Consider the following 25787-nt stretch of genomic DNA (forward strand, 5'->3'; position numbering starts at 1 on the left):
TTTATAGATTGTCAGTTAAACATTGGGATTTTCTTTTTATTTCTCCAAAGTTCTCACATATTCAAAATACCATTTCCTTTTATTTCAACAATCTCTTTTTAATCAACATTTTTGAAATGTAATTTTTAAACAATAAAAAGTACCCATATTAAGTATATGGTTGTGTGAGGTTTGATTAATGCATATATTCCTGTATTACCATCATAATCAAGGTGCAGACCATTTTTTTCACCTCCCAAAATTTCCCATGCTCTTTCGCAATCAATAGCCTTTGTTGCTGGTTATAAGAAAACACAGGTCCGCTTTCTGCCACGATGTAGTTTTACCTTTCTGAGAATTTCATATAAATGAAATCATTCAGTATTTACTCTTTTGTATCTCATCCATGTTGATGCATTTTTTAGTTGTCCCTTCTTTTGTATTGCTGAGTAGTAGTCCATTGCATGTCTCTACCAGAATCGATCAGTTCACAGTTTGATGAATATTTGGGTTGTTTCAGATTGTTGGCTACTATGCGTAAAGCTACTAAGAACATAAATGTACAAGTCTACTTGTGGAAAGATATTTTCTTTTCTCTTGGGTAAATACGTAGGAGAGGAATTGCTGAGCCATGCAATAAGTGTATTTTTTAATTTTATAAGACAAGGCCAAATTGTTTTTGCAAAGCGATTGTACGAGTTACATCCCCACTAGCAATGCATGAGAGTTCCAGTTTCTCCACATCCTCACTGACTCCTGACATTGTCAGTCATTTTAATATTGTTCTTTGTATTTGGTATGTAAAGGTATCTCACTGGGGTTATTCTCTGGATTACTCATGCTATTAGCCATATTTTCATGGAAGTATTTTCCATTTACATATCTTCTGTGGTAAAGTATCTCTCAAATATTTTGCCCACCTTTAAAATTAGGCTATTTTCTATTACTAAGATGTAAGAATTTTTTATGTTCTTGATATATGTTTTTTTTTGTTAAATATACATATATTGTGAATATTTTTCTCTAAGCCCACAGCTTTTAATTTTCTCATTGATGTTTTACAAAGAGCAAAAGGTTTCAACTTTGATGAAGTTCAAAATATCATTTTCTTTTATGGTTTATGCTTCTGTCTCACCTGGGAAATACTCGCCTACCACGAGATCCGATTCACTTCAAAATAATTTTGTGTATGGTGTGAGGTGAGTACTGAGAACATTTTTTTCATAACAATATCAAGTTTCCATATAATTTTCTGAGAGGATTAACCCCATTTGAATTCCTTGGGTAGTTTTATTGAAAATAAATCGATGATATGTGTTTAGGTTAATTTCTGAAATGTCTATTCCGTTACATATATTTATATGATTATCCTTAATTAATACAATACATTCTTAGTTACTATAACTTTGTAATGAACCTCGAAGTCAGAAGCAGAAATCTTCCAACTTTGTTTTTCTTTTTCAGTTATTTTGTCTATTTTAAGTTATTTACATATCCAGGTGAATTGTAGAATTATTCTCTATCATCTACCTGTAATTTATATTTCTATTTATACTTCTTTTTATTTTTACAGCTTAGGATTTATGTCTGAACTGGCTGCTCAATTAAACATACATAAATAGCCTCTTTAAAAACCCTGTAATTATATTACCTTCAGCATGTAATCATTTGAAGTAATACAATGTGCAGTTACTTGTTGTTACCTTATAATCATCGATGCTGCTCATAGCAATGTAAGGAGCACAGCTGGACGCCAGAATCAACCAGAACATGACAGGCAACAGCAGTTTGAATGGATTATTTTGTTCCTTTTGAAAAAGCAAAGAATACAATGAGCCCAACGAATGAACGCAAAGTTCATTTTCTGAAATACACTTAAGAAAGCATAAAACAGATTACATATAATCCCGCCTGAGGTCTCTTTTGAGATTTTCAAGCTCCTTCATTATCCATTCGGTTTTGAAGCTTGACTTTTAGCTCGAAACTCATGTTTATGGATAAGGAACGTGATTCAAAGGAGGTAAATGAATTTATAATATTATCGAGTTGAAAAGTAAAGAGTAAGATTTTTTTTCATTTTCTTTATGATTCTAAAATTTGTTCTGATGCTAAATAAGAAATAAGGATAATTCACAGCTGAAACATTCAATTTCTTAACTGATCTTTATAGTCACTTCGAATGTAATAGTTTGACACAGAAACTATATGAGATATTTTATGGGCATAGTGATAATAAATTATCTTTTTAGGTATACCATGAGACCAGATAAATATTGATTGAGGATTCAAAAGCAGAGGTGAGTTACTAGAAAGAGAAGTAAAACCTCCAAGGAAAACCTTTGCCCTTAATTATACATATTGTTGCTCCTTTTTATAGCCATTTTTAAGGATAGAAGATTCACAAACTCTCTCGAATGCAGTCCCCATGTTACTTTCATGCTTTGCACATTGTGGTTTGATAAAGCACATTACTGAAAAATGAAAGTTCGAACCAGAGCCTGACTGTCTTCAGTCTGCTCATTAGAGAAACACTTGCTAAACACAGAAAGACGTGATGTAAGTTTATAGTAGTAATCTTTCCAGAACGCCTTGTGTACTGGTGGGTTCAGTACTCAGTGGCAAATCCATTGAATTTGGGTAGGACAGAAACAAGGTCTGAAATTACAGAAAACTCCCACTTGAGCAATGAGAAGGTAAATTCGAAGGGAGTATACAATGAGTAGCTGGAGATGTTAGTTAAAGTTGAGATGTCGGGCACGTGAGTGTAAGGTCAGCTGCGCTGGTTGGTGTCATCAGACCCCCCCTAGCAAAATAGGATGATTTTACAGATGAAAGTCTAAGGCAACTTACTCTATTATTGTATCCTTCCTCAGAAACCAGAAAATCCAAAAAGCTTTTACAGTCTTCTAGGAGGTTAATTAAATAAACCATAGTGTGTGTGTGTGTGTGTGTGTACACATATATATATTCTAAAATTAATTAATACTTGATGGATGACTAAAGCTTTTTGCTTTAATGATTAAGTTTCTTAAACACTCCACTGAAAGGGATTTTTATTTCCCCCGCACATGGTGAGGTGTATTGTGAGAGGTTACCCTAGATCTTACTGGAACCTATGAAAATAACGATGGCTACATGGTCCATTTTATATACACATGGGTAGATGTTTATTGGAAATATGTAGAATCATAAAATATTATGGTTGAGTGGGATATAGATGATTTCCAGGCCTCTGACATTCATTTATATATTTAACAAATAAGTTATTAAGTGCTTATGATGTTCCAGTCCCTAGCCTATGTAGAGGGTATTATGTAGTGTTAAAGATTCATGGTCCCTATGCTTAAAGAACTAAGAGGAAGAAATATATTTAGGAAATAATCAAAAAGGAAAAATTACAAACTCGGATAGGTAGTCTGGTTTCCAAACTTAAAGGGCCATAGATAATCCAATCATCTGGGCCTTTTTTCAGAAATATGTTGTTTTTGTTTTGTTTTGTTTTGTTTTGTTTTGTTTGCCTCGTGTCTAAAAAAGTTGGTTTAGTAGGTCTACAGTAGGCCCTAGGAATTAATATTTTTTGACAAGGAACTGGAGTAATTCTAATTTAATTCTATCCTGAACTTTGCCCTACATATTTTTCTTTTGTAGCGTTTATAAAAGTAATAATAAGGCTTTTCTCTCTCCCCCCGCCCCCGTTCTTTCCTTCATCATTTTGTGATTTTTGTGCTAGTTACAGTTCTGTATGATTTCACTTCTGTTTCCTCATATTCTCTTTGAAAACATATTTTGTTAGTTTTATTTCACCTTAAAAAAAATTGAAGCTCTGAAAAGTATATTGTTTTCTCAAAGCAAGAGAGCTACGATGAACCCAAATGCTAATTTATCACATTGTGGTTTACTCAATAAAAATAAAAGTCCAGCTCTTAAAAGGGTGATCTGGGAGATTCCTGATGGAAGAGAATTCATAAAAGTATAGACTTACCTCCAAAAACGTACTCCTGTCAGTTTGGATATGTGCTGATGGTTTAACCATTCCAAGTAACCCATTGCTAACGATATCCATGAGAACGGGGAAGCAATTCAGTCTTTTGGTATTGCATGCTAATGAAAAGTTGTAACTCTAAAACATAAAAAGCAAGGTTATAAATTCTCAGAGAGCTTCATTTTTTTTCTAAAGAGGTCAAAATTCAATGTTTTACTTAAAAAGTCATGTTTTATAAATCATGTTAAATAATTAAAACAAACACTATGTAAGTAAACCAAAATACGTGCTGATTGGCTGTATCTGATTTTCAGGACACAAGTTGTTTGGCTTAAGGCTGGAATCAAGTAGTATGATTATTGTTTAAGAACAAATAAGAAGTTTCAGAATATATGTATTAGAAAACCCTTGAGAGGAAACATGAATTCTTGGGACTTAAATATGTACTTGGATTGTATGAGGATTGTATAGTATTTTTATTTTGCTGATACATACAGTGTGTGTTAGTAGATAGTGATTGACATATGAATTATATATCATACTAATGACTATAATTCAGTAATTAATAAATGAAAGCAGTATATATTTTTCATTTTGTTTCCTAAATTGGAAACCTAAGTATATTGATGGCATATTAGCTATTGATACCTTTAGGAAAAAATTACTAAATAGAGACCAGCATACCTTTTCATGACCAGATACAATGATGGCTCCATTATATGATGGATCATCTAGGCCATTTCTAGTTCCTGATATATCCACTTCCAAAGCTATGTTTTGATGCTCCATGGAATGTATAAAGTCATCAATGCTTGCTCCTAAATTATAGTTAAGTGTATTATTATGTGTCACAAAACTCAGAAAATCAACGTCAAGTTGTGCAGCAAAATTAAAATTAACATCCCTACGGATACTTACTGTAATATGGACTGTGAGGATATTTTCTCACATGATAGCATGCATGCCATTGTGAATGAAAAATCTACTTACTTCTCATGGAATTTACTTTCTAATATGTTTATTTGCTTATGATTACTGCCATATGGTGCATTTGGAATAGATTTTTTCCCCTAGAATTTTTTGATGAGTGATCATACCAATAGGGTTTTAATGACACAGATAATCTCTAATTAACTACCAAATTTGCTAAATCTCACTTCACTACTGCGAGATTATTGACTGATCTTCAAAATGTTTCATGATACAAAAAGACAACCTGTTAAATGGCTATGTGAAGAGCTCTATGGACTTTCTCCTCAGAAAAACAACCATAACTAGTAAATAATTACTAAAAACCCAACAAGTTAAAATCTTTTGATTGTCTTGGGGGCATATAGAAAATGAAAAAAATAACGTGCATTTATTTAAGAAAATATACTAAATTTGTGTAAGAACACTTGAGAAACTGTGGAAAATACCTATACTTTCCCGCTCCCCCCTTCCTTTATTAGCATAACAGCATACCAAAAATCATTAAATTATACGCTTTAAACGAATAAATCATATGGCTTGTGAATTATATCTCAAGCTATTAAAAATGTTTTGGGGTACAAACTCTTCCATTTTGCAAACTGCCACCAGATAATTTATTCTCGTTGGCAAATACTATTCTAATTCCTGCTCTGTTTTGGGCTTGTATTCATCATCCCCAAGCCTCGTAAATTGTATTGAGCACATGCTGAAGAAGTCAAAAGCTCGTTTTTCTTTCTCATGTTCATGTTTTCTAAGTAATGCTCTAAATAGTAAATGTACCTGGAAATGAGGTATGGACCACGTCATTACCTGTTTTATTGATGATTAATAATTGAGTGAGAGGATCACATGGCTGCTGTCCAGGAGCAAGGAAGTATAATTGAGGAGAAAGTTCCCATGTGTAACTGTTTTGATATATTTTCAAGATGATATACTCCAAAAGCACAGGGGAAAATCCAATGCCTAGAATCAATAGCCTGAACAGAAGAAAATTGCCAATGTGAAGGCATAGTCATTTCCTAACCTTTTAAAACCATCTGAGCAGGTTATAATGTACTAAGATCAAGAAATTATGAAGATTAAACATATAGCTCTCAAACTCATTCCTTGAGTATTTTGTCTGACCTCTAAATTAGAGATGATAAAAGTCCACATTTAGCCTTCTGTCCGTTTCTCCTGTTGCTCTCTGTCCGTTAGCCATTCCACACAATTTCAGGGGATATGCATCTTTTAACTCTGTGCCCAGATTCTGCCTCTCTTCTGAGGTTCCAATGTGATGCTCCCCTTTTCTGCTGGTTAATTCATCAACACTTTATACTCAATTATTTTTTATGTCCGATCCTCTTCATATAGTTCCTACTTCTCTTAGTGACTGCATGATAGTCTCCAGGCTTAATTTTTCAATTATTTTTTACTCTCCATTCTCCATTTCAAATAAGTTACAATATGTTACTTCAACGGCTTTCTCCATTCTTGATTTCTCACTTCATGATATTACACCTTGTCGTAATGCATGCTAATCTTGTTACAGATTCTCAATGAGTTCTCATTACCTATTTATTTAGCAAGTACTTATTGAGATCCTATTATGTGCCAAGCATCCTATGTCTTTGATGCTTAATTGGCGTACTCACAGACAAGGTGTTGATTGACAGCCAAAGTATTATGGACACCAGGGTTGCTCCTGTGAGGTGATATGAGTCCTAGGAGCAGGGATAGTGCCCATTATGCAGACAGAAAGTATGGAGAGTGAGCTACCATCACTTAAGAGGCCTAAAGGGAAGTCATGACATCTAGTAAGAGCAGGTAGGATTTAATAGAGAGTCAGGACTTCCGGAAAAGAGTTGGTAGCGTAACTACATAGAATCTAAAATAAGGCATTGGTGTATGGACACTTGTAAAAAAGGCCTACATCCCAATGTTTCTGTCACTTACCATAAGAGAAACACTGAAAGAGAGGGAATGTTAGAGGAAAACTTACATGACTAACTTTTCCCCTGAAATTGGCTCTGAAATGATATAAATTCCACTTGCTAGTCTACTAATAGGAACTACGAGGACCATGAGCTAGACTGAGACTTATACTTCATCTAGTTGTGCAGATGCAGAAATTTATTTTTATTTTTTGTTTGGCTTTTCGTTTTTAGACCTTATATATAGATTTTTAAAAAATACGTCGACTGAACAAAATCTATGGCATTCTGATACTTACAGTGATAAAAGGGCTTTTCTTTCATGCTTTAACTTTAACAAGCGAACCCTTGCAATTGCGCAGATTTGCTGTCTCCACAGAGCCATGCCGCCTAGTGTGTCTGTCGTCTCATTGAGTGAAGAGAGAATTTGTTCCATCTCAACAAGGCTTTCTGTGTCTCCAGCTCTTTCTGCTTGTACTTCTCCCAAAGTGGCAGTATCTGCAAAACACAGAGTAAACAGTTTATAAGATGCCACTTCAGACGTACTTTATTGAGCTTACTATAGGAGTTTGTTTTACCAAGGATGTCCCAGATAGTCTTCTGCACAACTTGTAGGTATTATGTAGTATTCTTGGATGTTGCCAGGAACAAGAAAAATAGATGAAAGATTCATTTCTTGTACAAAAGGACTAGAAAGAAGGCCATAGATACTTTGGATACAGACAATATGTTGAAGAGGCTACAATAAACATGCAAGATGATCACAGCATCTAGATGTGACTTAGAAACTTAATAAAGGAAACAGTTATCTTAAGTGTTCACCTAGAGAAACAAGCTACAAACTGACATGCCACAAACTGGAGGTTAACTGTAAATTGCTGCTACTGGAGGGATTTCAAATCTATCCACACTGTTTGAGGGAGCACTCATTTGTATAATCTCTGCAATGTCTAGATATCCAGGATGCTGCTTATTGTATGATGCTAAAATAAGCCTGATATCAAGCCACAAAGATCACACACTCATAAACGCACATACTCAACCATGGACACAAAACCACACCATTTCGGTTGTGAGTAAAGATGTAAGCATCTTAAACAAGATAGTGGCCAACAGTATATTAAAAGAATAATTCATGTATTTCTGCTTCAGTTAGTTGCAAGAGACTGTCGCCCTTCTTACCAAGAGAATAAATAACAGCTATTTTCCATCCGTTGGATAGATTAGGGCGCCAAAAAGGCTATAGAAAGAGTAACAGAGATTCAAAGTATATGGAATAAAAACTTACCTAACTTATGGGAGGAAAAGACAAAGTTAGACACAACTAGAATTACAGTTGGGAGATTTTACTATCCCTTACTTGGAATTGATAGGAAAAACAAGTCAGTAAAACTTTAGAATATTTGAACAACGCTATCACGTAACTTGACCAAATTGATATTTATACAACTCTTCACACAATTGAAGTTCTTTAAATATATATTCTACATGTATATACTTCTGCAAACATACACATGTATATCATTTATATGTATGTATGTAGAACTGTTTTTAAGCGGACAAGAAATATTCACCAAAATAGACAAAATGTTGTTTCAACGAGTTTCAATGAATTGAAAAGATTTTAAGTCATAGGTTATGCTTTATGACTACACTAAAAGTTTTAATGTCAGTAACAATAACATTTAGAAAATCCACTAGTATTTTTACACTGACCAGCACATTTGTAAATCATTGAGTATGACAATGTCTCATCAAATAGGGCATATCATTAATGATGTAAAAATTATTTAAAATAACCAAATAGAAATTTTAGATTTGGAAAGTACAACAACTGGGGAAAAAATCACTGAAAAATAAAAGCTCGACATATTTCATCTGGTAGAAGAGATGATTAGCAAATAGGAAAAAAGATAAATTGAGATTATTAAGTCTAAGGAACAGAAAGAAAAAAAGAATGAAAAAAAATTGAGTCAGAAAAATGTGAGACACTACCAAGCATACTAACATATACTACCACATACAATAATAAGAGTTCCAGAAGGATTGTGTCGAGGAAAGGAACAGAAAGCATAGTTGAAGAAATAATGTCTAAAATCTTTCCCAAATTTGATGAAAAACTCTAATCTTTACATATAGGGAGCTCAACAAACTCCAAGCAGGATAAACATAAAGAGGTCCACACCTGAAGACATCATAGTCAAACTCTCAAAGCCAAAGACAGAGAGAGAGAATCTTGAAAGTAGCAGGAGAAAAATAACTCATCATACGAAGAAATCTTCAATAAGATTTGGGGCTGACTTCTCATCAGAAACCGTGGAGACCAGCAGGCAATGAGATGACGTATTAGAAGTGCTTGAAGAGAGAGATTTAGAATAAGTGTTTTGTCTAAAACTGCTCTTGGAAAACGGGGTAAGATGAGGGCTGTGAGCCTTGGATAGAAGAAAATGGGCCACCTTTAATATCAAAGCAATATTGGCGGTAGAGGTAAGAACTGTGACAGGAATGTATTTCACCTTTATAGATGCTTGTCTGAATCATGGACCCCCACATCATGTAATCATGTCTTTGGAATGGTGTCTTCTTGAAGTATCTACTACACTACGGGTTGCAAATACTTTACATGATAATTTTTATGTATTTTATTTACCTGGTTCATCAATAGATGATTTTCCTTCCAGTTTCAGGAACACCTCATTCAAAGTTGTCATAGAAACACCATAATTCTCAATGCCGAGGCCAGGACAGTGATCAAGATCCTCATAAAGTTCTAAAGAACATGGATACAGTAGTGAATCAAAACAACAAAAATCACAAGTGAACCAAGGACAACTTTTGAAACTAGAAAGAGCAAATACATGAATTATATTTGCAATATGTCAGACACTTTAAAAACTAACATTACATGATAAGTAACTTTCTTTAACTATATGATTTTTTATTGTATATTGCGTTACAGCCCATATACTAACTTCTTTTGATCAAATGTTAACTCGTATTTATACAAAGATCTTATTTTAGTTTTTTTCTGACTTTTACATTTTAATTAATGGTAGAACTTCATATTTTTTCAACTCTAAGCCTAATTAATTGCGAAGTCTTTTCCGTCTTTTCCAGAGAACATGTACAAATGGGAGCCTTCTGTGCTTTCACCAACGAAAGGAATAGAACTAATTTTTTGAGAATTAGATGGAATGTGAAGAACCTTCTTCAGTTCAGAAAATATCTGTCAAAGGAAGTATATAGAATATAAATCATTTCAAATGTTCTGCTTTTGACTATGGAAGAAAAAATTCACAAGATCTCATAGTCAGAGAATGAGGAATTGATTCTGAATTTTCTTGGAACTGTAGGAAATTGTGAATTGGGTCCATTCATTCTTTAGTTCATGCACAGTAACATTTTTTCATCAGTCATTGTTCTCAAAACAAAGAGCGATGACCCTGCCTATATAGGTTTGAATTATAATTGTTAATCAAGTGGAATTGAATAAAAACCTAATTTTAAATCCTAGCATGATTATAGAAGTCCTGAGGCTTTACTCAGTTTCTCCCTGAGTAAAAGGATAAGTTCAAAGCTTTCTGTCTTGATTATAGTACTGTAGACAGAAAAGTAGAGAAAATATTAAATGCTAATGAGTATTTTATGTCATTCTTCTGTTTCTCTAAAATTATACGAATCTATTCTAAATTATAACTATTATTGAAATACATTAATTAGGGTTCGATTAACACTTTGCCTGCTGGTTCTCAGGAATATTCGTGCTATCACCATAAAATATATATTCGAATGACTTTGTGGGGTAATTTATGCGTCTTTGTTACCCACACAGAAGGTGAGGTTAATGGTTTTAACCACTCTGTGCAGATTCTCTGAGTGATAAATACAACTAGTAAAGTTTTTTTAATTAAAGTTTTTTTAATTAAACTATTTGGGGACAATTTTAAATTTGAATGCAGTTGTAAAAAATAACACAGAGGGATCTATACCTTTTACTCAGTTTCCCCAATGATAACATCTTCAGAAGTCACAGTACAATATCATAACCAGACACTGATATTAATACAATCAAGATAGAGACTATTTGCATCACCATGACAATCACCCTTTATAGCCACACCCATCTCTCTCTTGACCCATCCTCACCTAACCCATGGCAACTATTAATGTTCTCTACGTTTATAATTTTGTTATTTCAAGAATGCTACATGAATTGACTCATACAGAGGGTAACATTTTGGAATTGGCTTTTCCCACTGAGCCTAGTTCTCTGCACACTCAGCCAGGTTGTTGTATATATTAGTGTGTGTGTGTGTATATATATATACACACACATGCATACCATATGGCAGTAGCCTCTTGCTTTTTATTGTCTAATTGCACTGCACGTTACAGGTGTACCACACTATATTTAATCATTCACTCATTAATGGGCATCTGGGTTGCTTTAGTTTTTGTCTATTCCACATAAAGCTGCTGTGAACATTTATGTACAGGTTTTTGTGTGAACATGTTTTTATATACCTAGGATAAATGCCCCGTAGTGCAATTACTTGGTTGCATAGTAGCTACAGGTTTATTGTTGTAAAGAAATTGCAAACTTTTCCAGAGCAGCTTTGCTAGTTTATATTCCCACTAGCAATGCATGAGTAATAAATTTTCTCCACCTCCTAACCAGAATTTGATATTATCATTATTTAAAAAATATTTTAGCCATTCTGATAAGTATTTAGTCATGATGTCTCATAGTAGTTTTAATTTGCATTTCTCTAATGGCACATTTAAAAACATCAATGTAGAAAAACAAAAATCTATTAATGAAGTCAACTTTTATGTGTTAGCCTGAAAAATCCAAAATTGTCACAAAAGTCTTGTCAAGAGAAGAACCAGCCATATCATGAGATTGTTTAATATGATGGTTAAGCCAGAGATTTTAAACCATTTGTATTCATGCATGGTTATGAATACTAGAATATTCTGCTACGCACTACAAAGGGAATAAAGGACTGAAAAAGATCCTTAAAATACCCAGGTATTATAATGTAATAATTAGAATATTATATTTTCTATCGTAGATAAAATAATCCAGTTATGCTATTCTTTGCATCATATTTCAAATACCTAAATACATTGTAGGCTCTCAATAAACATTAGTTATCATAATTATCATTAACATTATTTTTATGAATATTATTTATGTATTTTATTTCATGGTGTTCACATACATTACCTGGAAATCTATTTGTTCTTTCTAAGGGCAATGTATAGACAAGTTTTCCTTCACTTTCTGCTGATAATTTGGCATCAGGAACATGCTGTTTAACAAGTGATGTTATTTTTTCTTGAACACACATGTCATTCAATTGCAAACTGGGGTTTAAAAAATAATATATGTTATTTGACATCGTCTTCAATAGAATGAAGAACATTACCAGTCTCTATGGGACAGAGAAAAATCAATTAAAATCTAAAGCAAGAAATAAGCAATCCAAACATGTAATAGGAGGACAAAAAAATCAGATCGTAGAAATGTGATGGGGGAAAGCAAAGAATGAGCTCAACAGACTTACAGGTCAGGTTATTTAGGGATGATGCCTCGAAAAGGTCAATATTGACTCAGGGAAAATAGCTACAGAGTGGAGGTACCAGGGGCACAAAGTCAGGACTATATAAGATGGAAAATGTTGAAGATTGATCTTCGAAGGGAGTTTAAGTTGGCTAAATAGGATGGATGTATTGAGCAAGAACAAGGGACTTTTGATAGGAATAGACACAGGCACAAACAGATTCAGTTATTCGGTTTAGTCATGCAATGAAAATTCATTAAGTTCTTAGTAAGTGACAAAAATTATCCTAAGTGCTGAGGGTTCAATGAAATAGAACAGCATTGTCCTGCTCTTAGGGAGCTTAATGTCTAATGGGAGAGACAGAAAGAAAACAAGTAAACAAACAGACATGTGCAATAATCACCAATACTAGTACGCGCCATGAAGGAAACGGGGTTATAGATAGAAACGAATTGTGATAACTGTGAGTTTGGGTTGGCGGCATCACTAATTGTTGCTTTCTGTGCAGTGCCAACACCAGAACTTTGGCTAAGAACAAAGTATCATCAAGAAAATAAGTCTACCCATTTAAAAACATCAATGTAGAAAAACAAAAATCTATTAATGAAAGTTATAAAGTATACAGTAGATAAAATACTGGCAATCACTTGACTTTGAAACTTGATTTTGCTATTTGAAATGTGTTATTTAAACTATCTGAACAATTTCCTCATTCATAAAATGAAATAATGGTTGATAACATCTAGGGTTATTCTAAGGAGTACTAATGATGTTTGTACTTAGCAAGCCCTTAAAAAACAGTAGCCATTTCATTTGACCAAATGCTTGAGTCGAAATTCTATTTACTCATAAGATTTTATGAACATACAAGAATATATGCCATTTTTAGAAGCAATGAAATCAATTGAGGGAATAAACCAAAAAAAAAAAAAAGTCATCATCATTCCCTATTGTTCTCCAAAATAAAAATAATTCGAGAAAAATTTCTTGGCCACTTACAAGAATTTGTGCTGGGCACTAGAGATAACTATGTGAGCAGTACAAGCTTAGAGCTTGGAAGAGGGGTGCCGGCAAACTTTTTCTGTAAATGACTAGATAGTAAGTATTTTAGGCTTTGTGGGCTAGTCAATTTCTGTTGCAACAACTGCTCTTGTAATATGGCCAACACCTAAACAAATGGGAGTGACTCTGCTCCAATCAAACTTTATTTACACAATCGGTAAGTGAGCTAGATTTGGGTAATAAGCTATAGTTTGCTGACGCTGATTTAGAAGGAGAAATAAGGCAATTACGCAAATTATTGTCCAGGAGACCCATGAATTGCTCAGGAATCCTGACTAACATTTTCTATTTTGAGAACATGTTATGTTGCCAGGCAATGTGCTGGTCACCATCTCATTTATTGTTTCTATAACCTTTCCTTGCAATTAAGAATTATTACTCCCACCTTATAAGTGAGGAAACTCAGTTTCACAGAGTTACTTTAACTTCCCAGAAGAGATTAAAACAAAGTATCTCAAGAAATACGAAAATATTAGGACAATATATGGAGATGTAAGATTGATAAGGCTACATGAAGTAGCATTCAAATAACTCCTTAGGACTTGAAGAGGTCAAAATAGGCTCAAGAAAATTGCCAGTCTCAGAAAATGTCGGCCACGACAGGGTATGTGCAAGGAACAAGGAACAATGAATATTTCATTTTAACTAGAGGGTATTGAATTGAGTTACAGCAAATGACACGGGAGTCACGATAGGCCGTCCACACCAACATTATTTCACTACGTAGTTTGGACTCTGGTGGGTAAAAAGGAACTATTGTTTTTTGTTTATTTGTTTGTTTGTTTTCTCTTGTTGTCGTATGTTTTCTCTTTCTTTCTAAAGTGTAGATGGTATAAGTCAGAGCCGTGCTTTGGGCCAACTGATCGATTCATGTATAAATTAGAGAGTAATTTAAAATATGAATTTGGATACTAGACTTTGAAGTTAAAGATGTCCAGACTAAATTCCTGGCTCTGCCACTTTTACTAATCTAGGGAGCCTGTAATTTGATCTGTAGAATAGAAGTAACAACCATTCCTACCTTGAAAAAGAAAAGATTTAAATAAAATAATGTTAAGTGTCTTGTCTCTGCTGAATCACTCGATTAATAACACCTAGAACATGCTACTATTCAAAATAATGATAAAAATAAAATGAAGGGGACAGAAAAGAGAGAGAGAACAAGAAAGAAGAGAAGGATTTTGGAAGAGGATAAGCAAGGGATCCACTTAAGAAATTATGTTAACAGCGGGTGAGAGATCATGAAGGTGTAAATATGACATGTCAGTTGAGAAATTTCCCTTAATACATACTTTCCTTAACACAACGAGTCATGCGTATATTTTCTATCACATTTATCTAAACTTTTTCATTAAGGCATCTTATATTCTCATTCTCTATGTATATACAAACATCTGTGTATAATAATACAGGGCTTTCTTGTGTGTTGTAATGTGTCGCTTCATGCTTAACTCTAGCCCATGTCTCGTTCTCCCAAACTCCTCAGGTGGCTATACCTTAAGTGATATCCGATCCCCCATTTCTTCTTTAGAAACAGAGAAGAGCCTGCACACTTCAGCTTCCCCTTGGAGAGGAACACTTTCCTGTCTGAAAGGGGAGAAGCAAAGAAGAAGTTGCCCATTCTTTCCCAAGAAAAGACAGGTAATTGTATATATGATCTAACTCTAATTCAGGAGTGTTTGCATTTTCAAATATAGAGTTTAATGAAGACTCATAGCAATAGGCACATTTTAATCTTATTTACATACTTGAGGTGATTGTTATACCATTCAACCAGTCCGGGAGGTTTTATGTGACTATATCTTCTAATATAGAGAATCCTCACATTATACATTTTAAGGGACCGAACATCAAAATTGTTTGGATATTTCAAGTTGATTTACCTCAGTTTTGAATAAAAAGATCAGTGCCTTAGAATAGAGATGTTTACTTCGAAATAAGTGAGTTTTCCTGGCAGATCATGCCCTTGTGTAATCAAATGATACAAAATTCTAGGAGAAACATGGAAATGTCTGGGAGTTACACTCATTGGGCCAAGTTCATATCATCACCAGCTGTTCAGATTGCTAGATGCAGCTGGATGATCAGATTACACAATAAAGATGCTCAGAATGTCATCCATATTTCTCATAAAGTCTTTATCATGATACTTAAAAGAAGCTAGCAATCACCAGCCAGGAGGTCAGCCTCATCCATGAACTGGGTACTGAACAGGATCACATGGTCTGTTTTCCTCTCCTTCAGGAAGTTCCACACTTGGTGCCTTGAAAAAGGATCCAATCCAGCAGTTGGTTCATCCAGTAGGAAAATCTGCAGAGGAAGGATGCATGTAAACGAGTTTTCCAATAAGGTATAGTTCTTCCAGAAAACACGTAAAAACCATATTATTTATATTTAAAAGGGTATTGTGGTTAAGAATTTTGTTCTTATATTTAATGTCCCATCATGAATATTTTATCACAGGTGACCTCTGCAAATCACAGGTTTGAATTACTACCGAAAGTTTTATTTTTAAAAATTTCAGTCCCTGGATTTAGGCCGACTTACCTGAGGATCGCCTAAAACAGCAATCGCAAAGGTGAGCTTTCTCTTCTGTCCACCACTTAAGTTTTGAGCAAGGATGTCCCGAATATTTTTCATTTCCAATTCCAGCAAAACTCTTTGTATCTAACCAAATGACAACATTTATATCGCAAGCTTAGATTTCTTCCTTCGTTTCTAGTTTTTAAATTTATAAATACAAAGCTGTAAAGTGTAATGGTTAAAAGCACGGAACCAGATTAACAAGATTTGAATACCACCTCACATTAACTAGCTGCATAATCTTGGTCAAGTTACTTGTTCTTTTGAACTTCAGTTTCCACACATTTAAAATGAGAATAGCAATAGTACCTACCTTATAGGATTGCTGTGAGGAATAAATGAAATATTAAATTTAAAGTTAAGGGTACCGTTTGGCACATTGTAAATTAGACACAAATGTTAGCTATTATCTAAATTTAATTTTTGTGTTCAGCTTGTATATAATATTTGCACAGAGATAATTTAATGAAAGCAAAAAGACTCAGTTCGAATAGAGTTAACAATCTCATTTTGACCAATACATTAGTTCTAACATATTTATGTACCTCTTTATCCACTTCATGTGGCTGAATCCCTTTTATTTTAGCAAATAGCCTGAGATTTTCTCTCACTGTGAGGAAGTCAAATTGTACGTTGGATTGTGGGCAAAATCCAGTGAGCGTGCTGATATTTTTTAGGTCAGCCATTTCTGAAAGTTCATTATTATACATGGTGACTGAACCTGTAAACAATGATTAAAAGTTAATATCAGGATAATGCTTAATTTAAGATTTTTCTAAATGAAAAATTTTAGGTATATGACTGTATCTTTAAGGTTAAAGTTGTGTGGTCTATGGGGCGGGAGCAAGGTCCATGCTGAAGCCTTTTCCATTTAGATGTAGTCTATTTATCCACCCTCGCATTGAGGCTCAGCTACATAACCGATGGAATCTTAACAAATATGATATCAGCGGAGACTGTGAAGCACCTCCACACTGGGATTTGCTATCTCTTTGTTTCTGGGATCATAGATACCAGTGGGTGAAGAATCTCAGACTAGCAACCTGGAAGATGCAAGTCCATGTACGAAGAGAGGAGCCATGATCCTAACCGAAGCCCCATATATGTTAGCGAGGATATGCTACTTTAGCCCCAGCTACTTTAGTCCAGACAGAAAAACTGCCAATCAAGCCACAGAATCATGAGAAATAATAAAACATTTTTATTTTAAACCATTGCTTTGGGGATGCTTGTCGTGTGGCAAAAGCTGACAGATATAGTTAAAATGCCAAATGGTAACTAATGACTATTAAAAAATTGTCCTGAAGTATTCAAATCTCATATATACCAATTAAATATTGCGTATCTCCATAGTACAATACTGTAAATTAACTTCCGTTTTACCCTAGAAATCTCTGTGATTAATGATCAGAAGGACTTTTCATTAACAGCTGATTTATTTGTCAACCTGACTTGGAAAAAAGCTCTTACCTTTTGTGGGAACAGATAATCCACTAAGAATGTTTAAGAGTGTTGATTTTCCAGCTCCACTGTGACCAAGTACTGCAGTGATTTGGCCTTCATATATGTCAAATACAAGATCTAGGAAGAAAAACGGAAAATAAAGAAGGAAGGAAAAGGGTGGGGAGTTAGGAAAACAATTAAAACTACAAATTTATTATGGAGCTAATAATTTGTCTTTTTATTTGTCTTTTTATGTGAATATACTGGCTTATAAAATTAAAAATAAAAAAATAAAATACCCTTTTATAAATTTATATGTTGATCATGTTTTGAAATTTTGAAAATTACTTGTTTTAAAGGCAGCAAACAAATCTTATACTCCTAGATTCATTGACATTGCCTGATGCATGGAAGGTGGATGTTCATATTTTTTGACTGGAAGGATAGATTACTAGTTCAGTAAATTGTAGATAAAAATCTTTTGAAGTATGTGACCTTTTCACACAAAAGAAAAATATACATTATCTACAACAGCTTTGGAATTTCACAAGAAAAAAATAGAATAACCTTAGGCTATCTCAGAATTACCCAAATATATATATGAATCTAAAACGTACTTAATTTTTTCTAACTTTTATGCAATAGAAGTAATGCGTCGGAAGGGAAATTTTACCATGTGACTCAAATAACTCTTTCAAATCTGAAATACCACTAGTAACTGCTTACCAGGAGCAAAAAAAAAAAAAAAAATTAAAATCAGGAAATCAATCATAACTAAATGTTCCTTTTTTTTTTTTTTTTCTTTTTACCTTTCAAAGCTTCTATTTTATCAGGCTTTCCTTTATATTCTTTTGTAACATTTCTGATTCTGAAAAAAAAAGAAAAAGACTTCAAGATATGACGATTTTCTTCAGTGTGTGATTCTAGGTTTGGTTGACAGGATTGGATGACTCTTCTCTTCAGGGTATAGGGAGATCTGTCATTTCACTTTCAAGCAGTTAGGCTTGTGTGAGAGAATCAGCCAGAACAGCAGTTCCCAACCTTTCTGGTACCAGGGACCAGTTCTCCAATGAGAACCTAATGCCTGATGATCTGAGTCGGAGCTGAGGCGGTGATACCAGCACTGGGGAGCGGCTGCAAACAAACACAGACAAAGCTTCATTCCCTCCTGGCTGCTTACCTTCTGCCGTGTGGCCCAGTTCTTAACAGGCCATTGACCAGTACTGGTCCACAGCCTGGGGGTAGGGGACCCCTGATAGAATACTTATTCCCAGCCTTCACTGCACATGAGCCTCACCTGTAATTTTAAATTTTTACCTGTGCTTGGAACCCATCACCAGATCTTCTAATTCCAAAGACTGAGATATGGTCTGACATTAGTACGGAGGACAAGAGTCATCTCTAAATTGCAAAGCCAAGGAAGCCAGACCAAGAGGTAATGCAGGCATTCAGTAATGAAAGGCTCATTGTGATCTGCTGGCTCAGGCTGGAGATATCTCTGGTCACCCTGAGTTAAGTTCTCCTGAGGTTGGTCAATAAGTACAAGGGTGGAGTAAGGGAGAGAGGCAAAGAGCATAGTGTGAGAGCTTGAGTTTTACAGCCCTACCTAACTGAGCTCAATCCACCTATGATATTTAGTAGTTCTGTTACCTTAAGCAATGTACTTATTCCAGGTAGATTTCAGCTCTTGTAACCTGAAAATTTGGAGTGCTTTAGGGTTGTGTTGAAAGATGAGTAAATAACTTTATCTTGCATGCATAGTGCTTGCTTGGTTCATGGTAAGTATTCAGTAAGCATAAAATGATATTGGTTAGATTATGATAATGAAAAGGAATGGAATCAACATGTGCTGGGTGCTGTTATAGAGTTAGAATCCTAGACACTCCATTTTATTCTCTCAGGTAAATATATAATTCATAAGCTGGATCACAGAGGACTGATGTGCTGGTCATTGATGGATGAGTAATATTTGAGGAAATTTGAGGACTTTCTTCGTGTGTGTGTGTGTGTGTGTGTGTGTATTTATTTAATTTGGAAATAAATATATATATTTTGGAAATTATTATATATATTAAATATATGCATATATATTAAATATCTATAATTTGGAAATAAATAAATAAATGTGTGTGTGTGTGTGTATATATATTTAATTTATTTCCAAATTAAATATATATATATATATATATATATATTTGGAAATAAAAGTTACCAGCACCAAACACAGTACGTGTTTGGTTGTCAGACCGACTGAAGATACGCGTGACTCTAAAAGTCACTTCTCCCTCAGTGCCCTTTGTGTCTGTTTCTAGGTCTTTTTTCCTCATCCCCACTTCCGACCTCTTTGAAAAGGCGAAAAGTAGAAAGGAGAAGTTTTTAAAATTGAGAGAAAAATATAGGTAGTATAATAAATGAAGTAGCGGCAAAGGGTAAAAATATGAGTCCAGACAAAGAAATGAGTGAGGCTGAGGCTAAGGATGGATAAGAGAAACAACAGATAAAAGATTGAGAATTTAGGGGAGGGTTTTGTTGAATTATCATTGTGGGTACCATCTAGGTTTGTATTTCATGTAAACGTCAACCGTATAAGACAGCAAGGGGTAAAAGATCTTTTCTTTCAACTTGAAGTGGAAAGGGATGAACGTAGCATGGGTGAGGTTAGTGGCAGCAATGCAGAGGGCACAAAAGAGGACATCGCTTGTGTCAGGTGTAACCACCAGCTTCTGAGCCTTTGGCCTGTTCTCCCTTTGCATCCTTGCTACCTGATGGCTTCTTTCCCATGGAATTCTGGAGATACTGGCTCGAAGGAGTCATTCAATGAAGGATTGGTATCCGTTTCATCTTCAAAGGCCACCTGATCAGCCTTACGTCGTCGTGACCAAAATGAGGTCTTCAGGAAAAACAAGGGTGGATTTCGATGTCCGTATTCATCTACATGGCCAGGAGACAAACACTGGGTCAATCACCATTTAAGGGGGATGGTCACCTTAATGCAGCCTAGCCACGCAAAATTTTTGTCAATAAACCTGAACGTGTGGTTGACACACACACAACGCACATGTGATGATATGTGTGGCTTCATGAGTGAAAAATATATCCTAAGGTGTTTCTATTATAATAATTTTTCCCATAGGGAGAAATGACACTGTGATTTTTCAAAAATTCGGAATTATCTTAAATAAATGTTAAGACTCTTTTCAACCTCTGGAAAGCCAGATATTGCAATAACAGTATGACATACTCTGGGTGTGCTGAATTCTACCTAGAAGTCCAGATGTCATTACACTGGCAAAGGAAAAAGAAATTGAGAAGTGACTATACGATATATTAAGCACGTATTCCAAGAGAAAATAGAATAGGGTTCCACAAAAATAACTGACATACTGTAAGAAATGGAGAGAATAAGGCAAAAGAATTTATTCAAACTTAACAATGGAAATTTTTTAAACAGCTATTTTGTATTTATGCTTTATCCCATTCCCTAATAATAACTTCCTTCCGAAGCAAATTTATGATCTGCTTTAAGAACATATTATCTATGAACCTCTTTCTGGAAACTAATCTCTACAACGTATTTGCACTTAATTATTATTTCTGTTTTCCTATGCATTAGGAGACATTATGAAATGGGAGAATTATATTTCTCTAACATTCTGTAGCTGGGCTCCACTGTAAGACTGAAGAAACACAAACAAAAGAACAAAGGAAACAAAAGAGAAACAGATTCATAGATACATAGAACAAACTGATAGCTGCCTGAAGGAAAGGAAGTGCAGGGCTGTTGTTGCAAATGGCAGAATTTCTTTTTTTTTTAAGGCCAAGTAATATTCCATTGTGTGTGTGTATACACACACATATACATATATATACATACACACACACACCACATGTTATTTATCTATTCACCTATTGATGGACACTTAGGTTATTTCCATATCTTGGCTACTGTGAACGATGCTGCAATAAACATGGGAGTACAGATATTTCTTTGAGATTGTGATTTTATTACCTTTGGATATACATGTAGGAGTGGAATTGCTGGATTATATGATATAATAAAGGCCTGTGGCACTCTGTTTTGAATTGGAAATACAGATGTGAAAGACACAGACCTCGCCTTCAATTATAAAAGGAGAGAGAAATAAATGAACCAGCATTTTGGCCTTAAGTATTTACTGAGTCCATGGTATGCACCAGACACCAAGCTGGTTGCTTGGGGTACATCTGTGAACAAAACAGATCCTTGCTTTTGTGGAACTCATATTCTTTTAAGTTGCAAGGTAATAAAAATAAAAATTGATGGCTTATTGATTTTCCTGTTTTGAAACTATGGGGAGATTTTTGAAAACGTAGATGCCCTGGTCTCATCACTGATTAAATGAATCAGAATTTCTTGGAGTTGAGCTGGGCTTGATATTTCTTTAAAACTGTCCAGGTGGTTCTGATGTTCAGCCAGCGCTCAGAACCACTGAGCTAAATAGTCAGGCAAAGCAGCTATAAGTTTCCCTGCATGGTAAGTACCAAGCCTGACACACTTAGGAACTAGCTTGCTAAGCGTCTCTTCAAAAAGAAACAAGCCAGACATTTAGAGTGGAGGGACGTTCAACCAAAGGCTAGGGATTCTATAAACGAAATTCAGGCTTTAGTTCTGACCAAATAGCATGAAATAAAGAACAAGTTTGGTCAGAGGCAACGACCCTGTTCATTTCCTTCCTGTTGATGCACAAAGTAGCTCTTACCATATAAACAACACGTGTTAGGAGATCAGTTTTAGGAAACAAAATTATTAAAATGATGTTTGATTTTAATCAAATCACTACTCACTTGGCAAAATTTTTTCAAAATAAATCATCAATGCCAGATAGAGGAAAATATCAAAAGCCAACATAAAATTCGTTGCTATTATTTCACTTGAGTTGTTCGATGAATTGGGAAACACATTAGAATTCAAATCATAGTCCACATGTAAAAGCTGAAAATTAAAAAAGTAATTAAAGGAAGTTAGTTTTAAGATAAATTTTAAACCGTTAGGTTTAGCATAAAAATAAAATAGCTCGCTACCTTTTGCCTCATACCAGGAATATTCTACTCTACAATGCATGAGCATATGACCAAATATAATGCGATTTAGTAATTGCCATGAGTAAAAATATGTTCCAAATGAAATTGGGGCAATAGGAGGAGGTAGGAAATTATGTGAAAAAGTGACATTTGACCTCAGTCTTAGATAAATTTTTACCAAACAGAATACAGGAAAAAGGTGTGGTGTTCCTTGAAAATGGCTGCAACAGAGAGAATTTATGCTCTTGGAAAAATCACCCGTGTATGTAAGGAGAACCATTGGCAAAAGTAGGCTGGTTTATAATGTTCAAGTTAATGAGCACTAAATAATGGATATGTAGTGATCAGCATTACCACTTAATTGGATGGCAAAGTGAGTTCAAGGTGAAAATCACGTCAAGAGAAATGACATTTCATGAACAGAAATGTAATTTACTAATTAACCGTGCTGTTTTCAAGGTGTTTTTAATTTTTTTCTTGTACTTCATGGTTTTTATAATTATGCATGCTATTCAATTACTAAGCCAAAATATGAAATGGAATAGTTATTTAGAATTAGGTTTGTAATATCAAGTCCATTTTCAATTAGTAGCCAAAGAAAACCCTTTGTCTCTAAAGAATTATATATTGACTTTCCATTTCTTTTTTTTTTCACTCACCACATGGCTTATTTTGCTGAGCTAAATACTTCCAAAGCTTTTAAAGGTTCGTCTCTGCAATCTCACAATAGTCTTCACTGGGGTTTTTAACCTTGCAATGCTGAGCATAGAAATGACTACAGATAGTTAAATTCCAGACTGAAAAAATGTTTAAGAAATGTCATTAATAAACATCAGCTTGCTTCTGACCTGGGCCATTCCGAGCATGAAGGCGAAGGGGCTGAGGAGACTTAAAGTCCACTCCAAAGGTGCAGGAAGATGCCTGTACAACGCCGTGAAGCCCAGACTCCCCCAAAAGACGGTGAGAAGGAACACGACCAGGCCAGTGAGGAAAGACTTCTTTATCAAGACGCTCATTAGGAAAGCCAAAGCTATCTAAGAAGAGAGAAGATCCAGTTGGTTTATCTTTCTCTAAAATTACTATTTGCATAATGAAATAAGAAATCCGATATACAAAATTAATTACATCATTCTTCTGTGTATAAAATACAAAATGACATTTTGCAAATTGTACTACAAATTGGTATTACAAGGCATGACAGATCAAATGGTACCATTCTACAGACTCATGCAAACAGAGCAGAGAAGAGGGATATATCACACAATAACCTATTTGGAAACCAACGCTCGAACCCTAGGGTAAGAGTTAGACAGAAAAATATTAATTCCCCAACTCACCAAAGACAATCCGTAGAGAAGAAAGAGGATGAAGACCACCATGAAGCCAGTCAGAACAACAAACTGGACAGATTTTACAACAAGTGCCAAGAAAAAGGCTGTAATGAAGATGAAGCCAGCATAGAGCAAACCCCAAGAGAGCCTAATATGGAAAAAAATGTTATTTTAGTATTTCATGTTCAATTGGAATGAACCTACAGATGATTCTAACATCATTCTTCTTTTATTCGTTCATTCATTCATTCATTCATTCACTCATTCAAGAGCTATTTATTGAGCGTTTAAGATATATAAATACTAGGTAAATGTTCTGGAAATAATTCCTAAGAAATTAAGAATATTCTTTTTCCTAAAATTAATTCCAGAAATATATACACACACACACATAGACATGCACACACACATGCATGTTATTATGAAAAAAGGAAAAATAGGCTTCCAGTCTGATAGATTTTGGTTCTACGTTTTCTCTGCTCCATTCCTACTTTGGGACCTCTGATATACTCTGTAACCCCTTTAAGCTCTTTCGTTGTTCTGGACATTTGAAATAAATACCACAGAGATGGTTCAGAGGCCAGCCATGTCTTTGTAGGACCTTGTCTCAATACGTGGTGACCCCTCAGTGACTCTCAGACCCTTTCTCCTCTCTGGGAATGAGGAGATTCACACATTTCCTTGGATATAAAAAATTCTTCCTTGTGTGTAATTCTCACTTCTTTCTTTTTCCAAAAGCTGTTTTGTCTTTCTTGGGATGTGTACACCAAATAGTCTACATCTTGACCTACAATGCTATTTATTTTCTGTTAAGATAGGACAGTCACCCGTAGACTCAGTGTCCATATCTCATTACTCCTGCTTTGCAATCACCCTGCAGACCCAAACCTGATAACTGTTCTTCAATCGGAGAAGTATAATAACGCTCAGCCTTAGCCTGGCAAGCATTACACCAACCTCAATTTAGTCTATTCATGGGGAAAATCATTAGGTTTGAATCATGACGCTTTGAAGAATTCTTTTCCTGAATTCTTGCATTTAGTTCTCCTACACTTCACTCACCAGAACGCTGAATTCTGAAGGCCCATCATTGTCATCAAGCCCTTCATCCTTTTCCTCTCTCTCGTAACATTAATAGATGCGTAGTAAATGAATGGGGAAAAGGAAATAATGCAGAAGAAAACGAAGAAATCAGTAATTAACCCTTCTTGACTAATGAAGGGATGTATCTTCATAGTTTTTCCAGTAGCTGACATTAATTCCTCCATCACTGAGTGATTTGTTGTGATCTGAAGAAACATATTAATACATAAATTTTTATCTTAATGGATGGCAGGCTCTGATTTCTTTCGGACATCTCTTTCTCCATGAACACACAATGGGCCTGTCTGGATCTGATGCTAACCTAACTTTTCACTTCTGTATTCTGCAATGGTCCCACGCGGAGCCTCCACTCCAGGCATTCTGAGCTACGCACAGTTCTGAAAATTTTCAGTGTGTTTTATCCACCTCCGTGCCTAACATCGCCTGGCGATTCACTTGAAATGTCTTCATAACCACATATATTCGGCAAAACTCTCATCTCACACTTCAGTTTTAAACATTATTTCTATTAGGAATCCTTCCATGGCATTCTAAGCTGATAAGCTTTTTGTTCATTTATCAATAATGACCTCTGCAATCTCCAGTGACTTCTCTTCTCATAATTTTCTTATTATATTCCTGGCTTCCTGACAAGGTTTTCTCCTCTATTTATGTCTACATTCCCCGTGGCACATTGAAACTTAAGTAAAATTTGTTGTAAAGACACCAGTGAGTAAAAAACACTATCTATTTATATTTTCTTTGACAAAACTTTCAATGCCTCCTTCATAATTAATCTGCATTGCCCCTT

General features: G+C 34.8%; 1 protein-coding gene across 6 annotated transcripts in view; it reads right to left on the minus strand.

Annotated features, from left to right (window-relative positions):
- Positions 1-25787, minus strand: part of ABCA8 (ATP binding cassette subfamily A member 8) — a 64677-nt gene that overhangs the window by 16228 nt on the left and 22662 nt on the right. For all 6 annotated transcript variants that reach the window (XM_016143653.2, XM_016143652.2, XM_016143657.2 and 3 more), the window contains 18 exons: positions 24956-25182; positions 23900-24041; positions 23411-23596; positions 22326-22473; positions 20264-20432; positions 18311-18369; positions 17529-17639; positions 16604-16779; positions 16023-16142; positions 15647-15785; positions 14972-15062; positions 12077-12216; positions 9497-9616; positions 7146-7344; positions 5744-5910; positions 4646-4779; positions 3962-4099; positions 1683-1787 (listed from right to left, as the gene is read on the minus strand). In XM_016143653.2, the coding sequence (XP_015999139.2) occupies positions 1683-1787; positions 3962-4099; positions 4646-4779; positions 5744-5910; positions 7146-7344; positions 9497-9616; positions 12077-12216; positions 14972-15062; positions 15647-15785; positions 16023-16142; positions 16604-16779; positions 17529-17639; positions 18311-18369; positions 20264-20432; positions 22326-22473; positions 23411-23596; positions 23900-24041; positions 24956-25182 (2571 nt within the window). The remainder of the gene's footprint in view (positions 1-1682; positions 1788-3961; positions 4100-4645; positions 4780-5743; positions 5911-7145; positions 7345-9496; positions 9617-12076; positions 12217-14971; positions 15063-15646; positions 15786-16022; positions 16143-16603; positions 16780-17528; positions 17640-18310; positions 18370-20263; positions 20433-22325; positions 22474-23410; positions 23597-23899; positions 24042-24955; positions 25183-25787) is intronic.

This window comes from Rousettus aegyptiacus, unplaced genomic scaffold (genome assembly GCF_014176215.1).
Source record: "Rousettus aegyptiacus isolate mRouAeg1 unplaced genomic scaffold, mRouAeg1.p scaffold_m13_p_6, whole genome shotgun sequence".
Classification (NCBI taxonomy): Eukaryota; Metazoa; Chordata; class Mammalia; order Chiroptera; family Pteropodidae; genus Rousettus; species Rousettus aegyptiacus.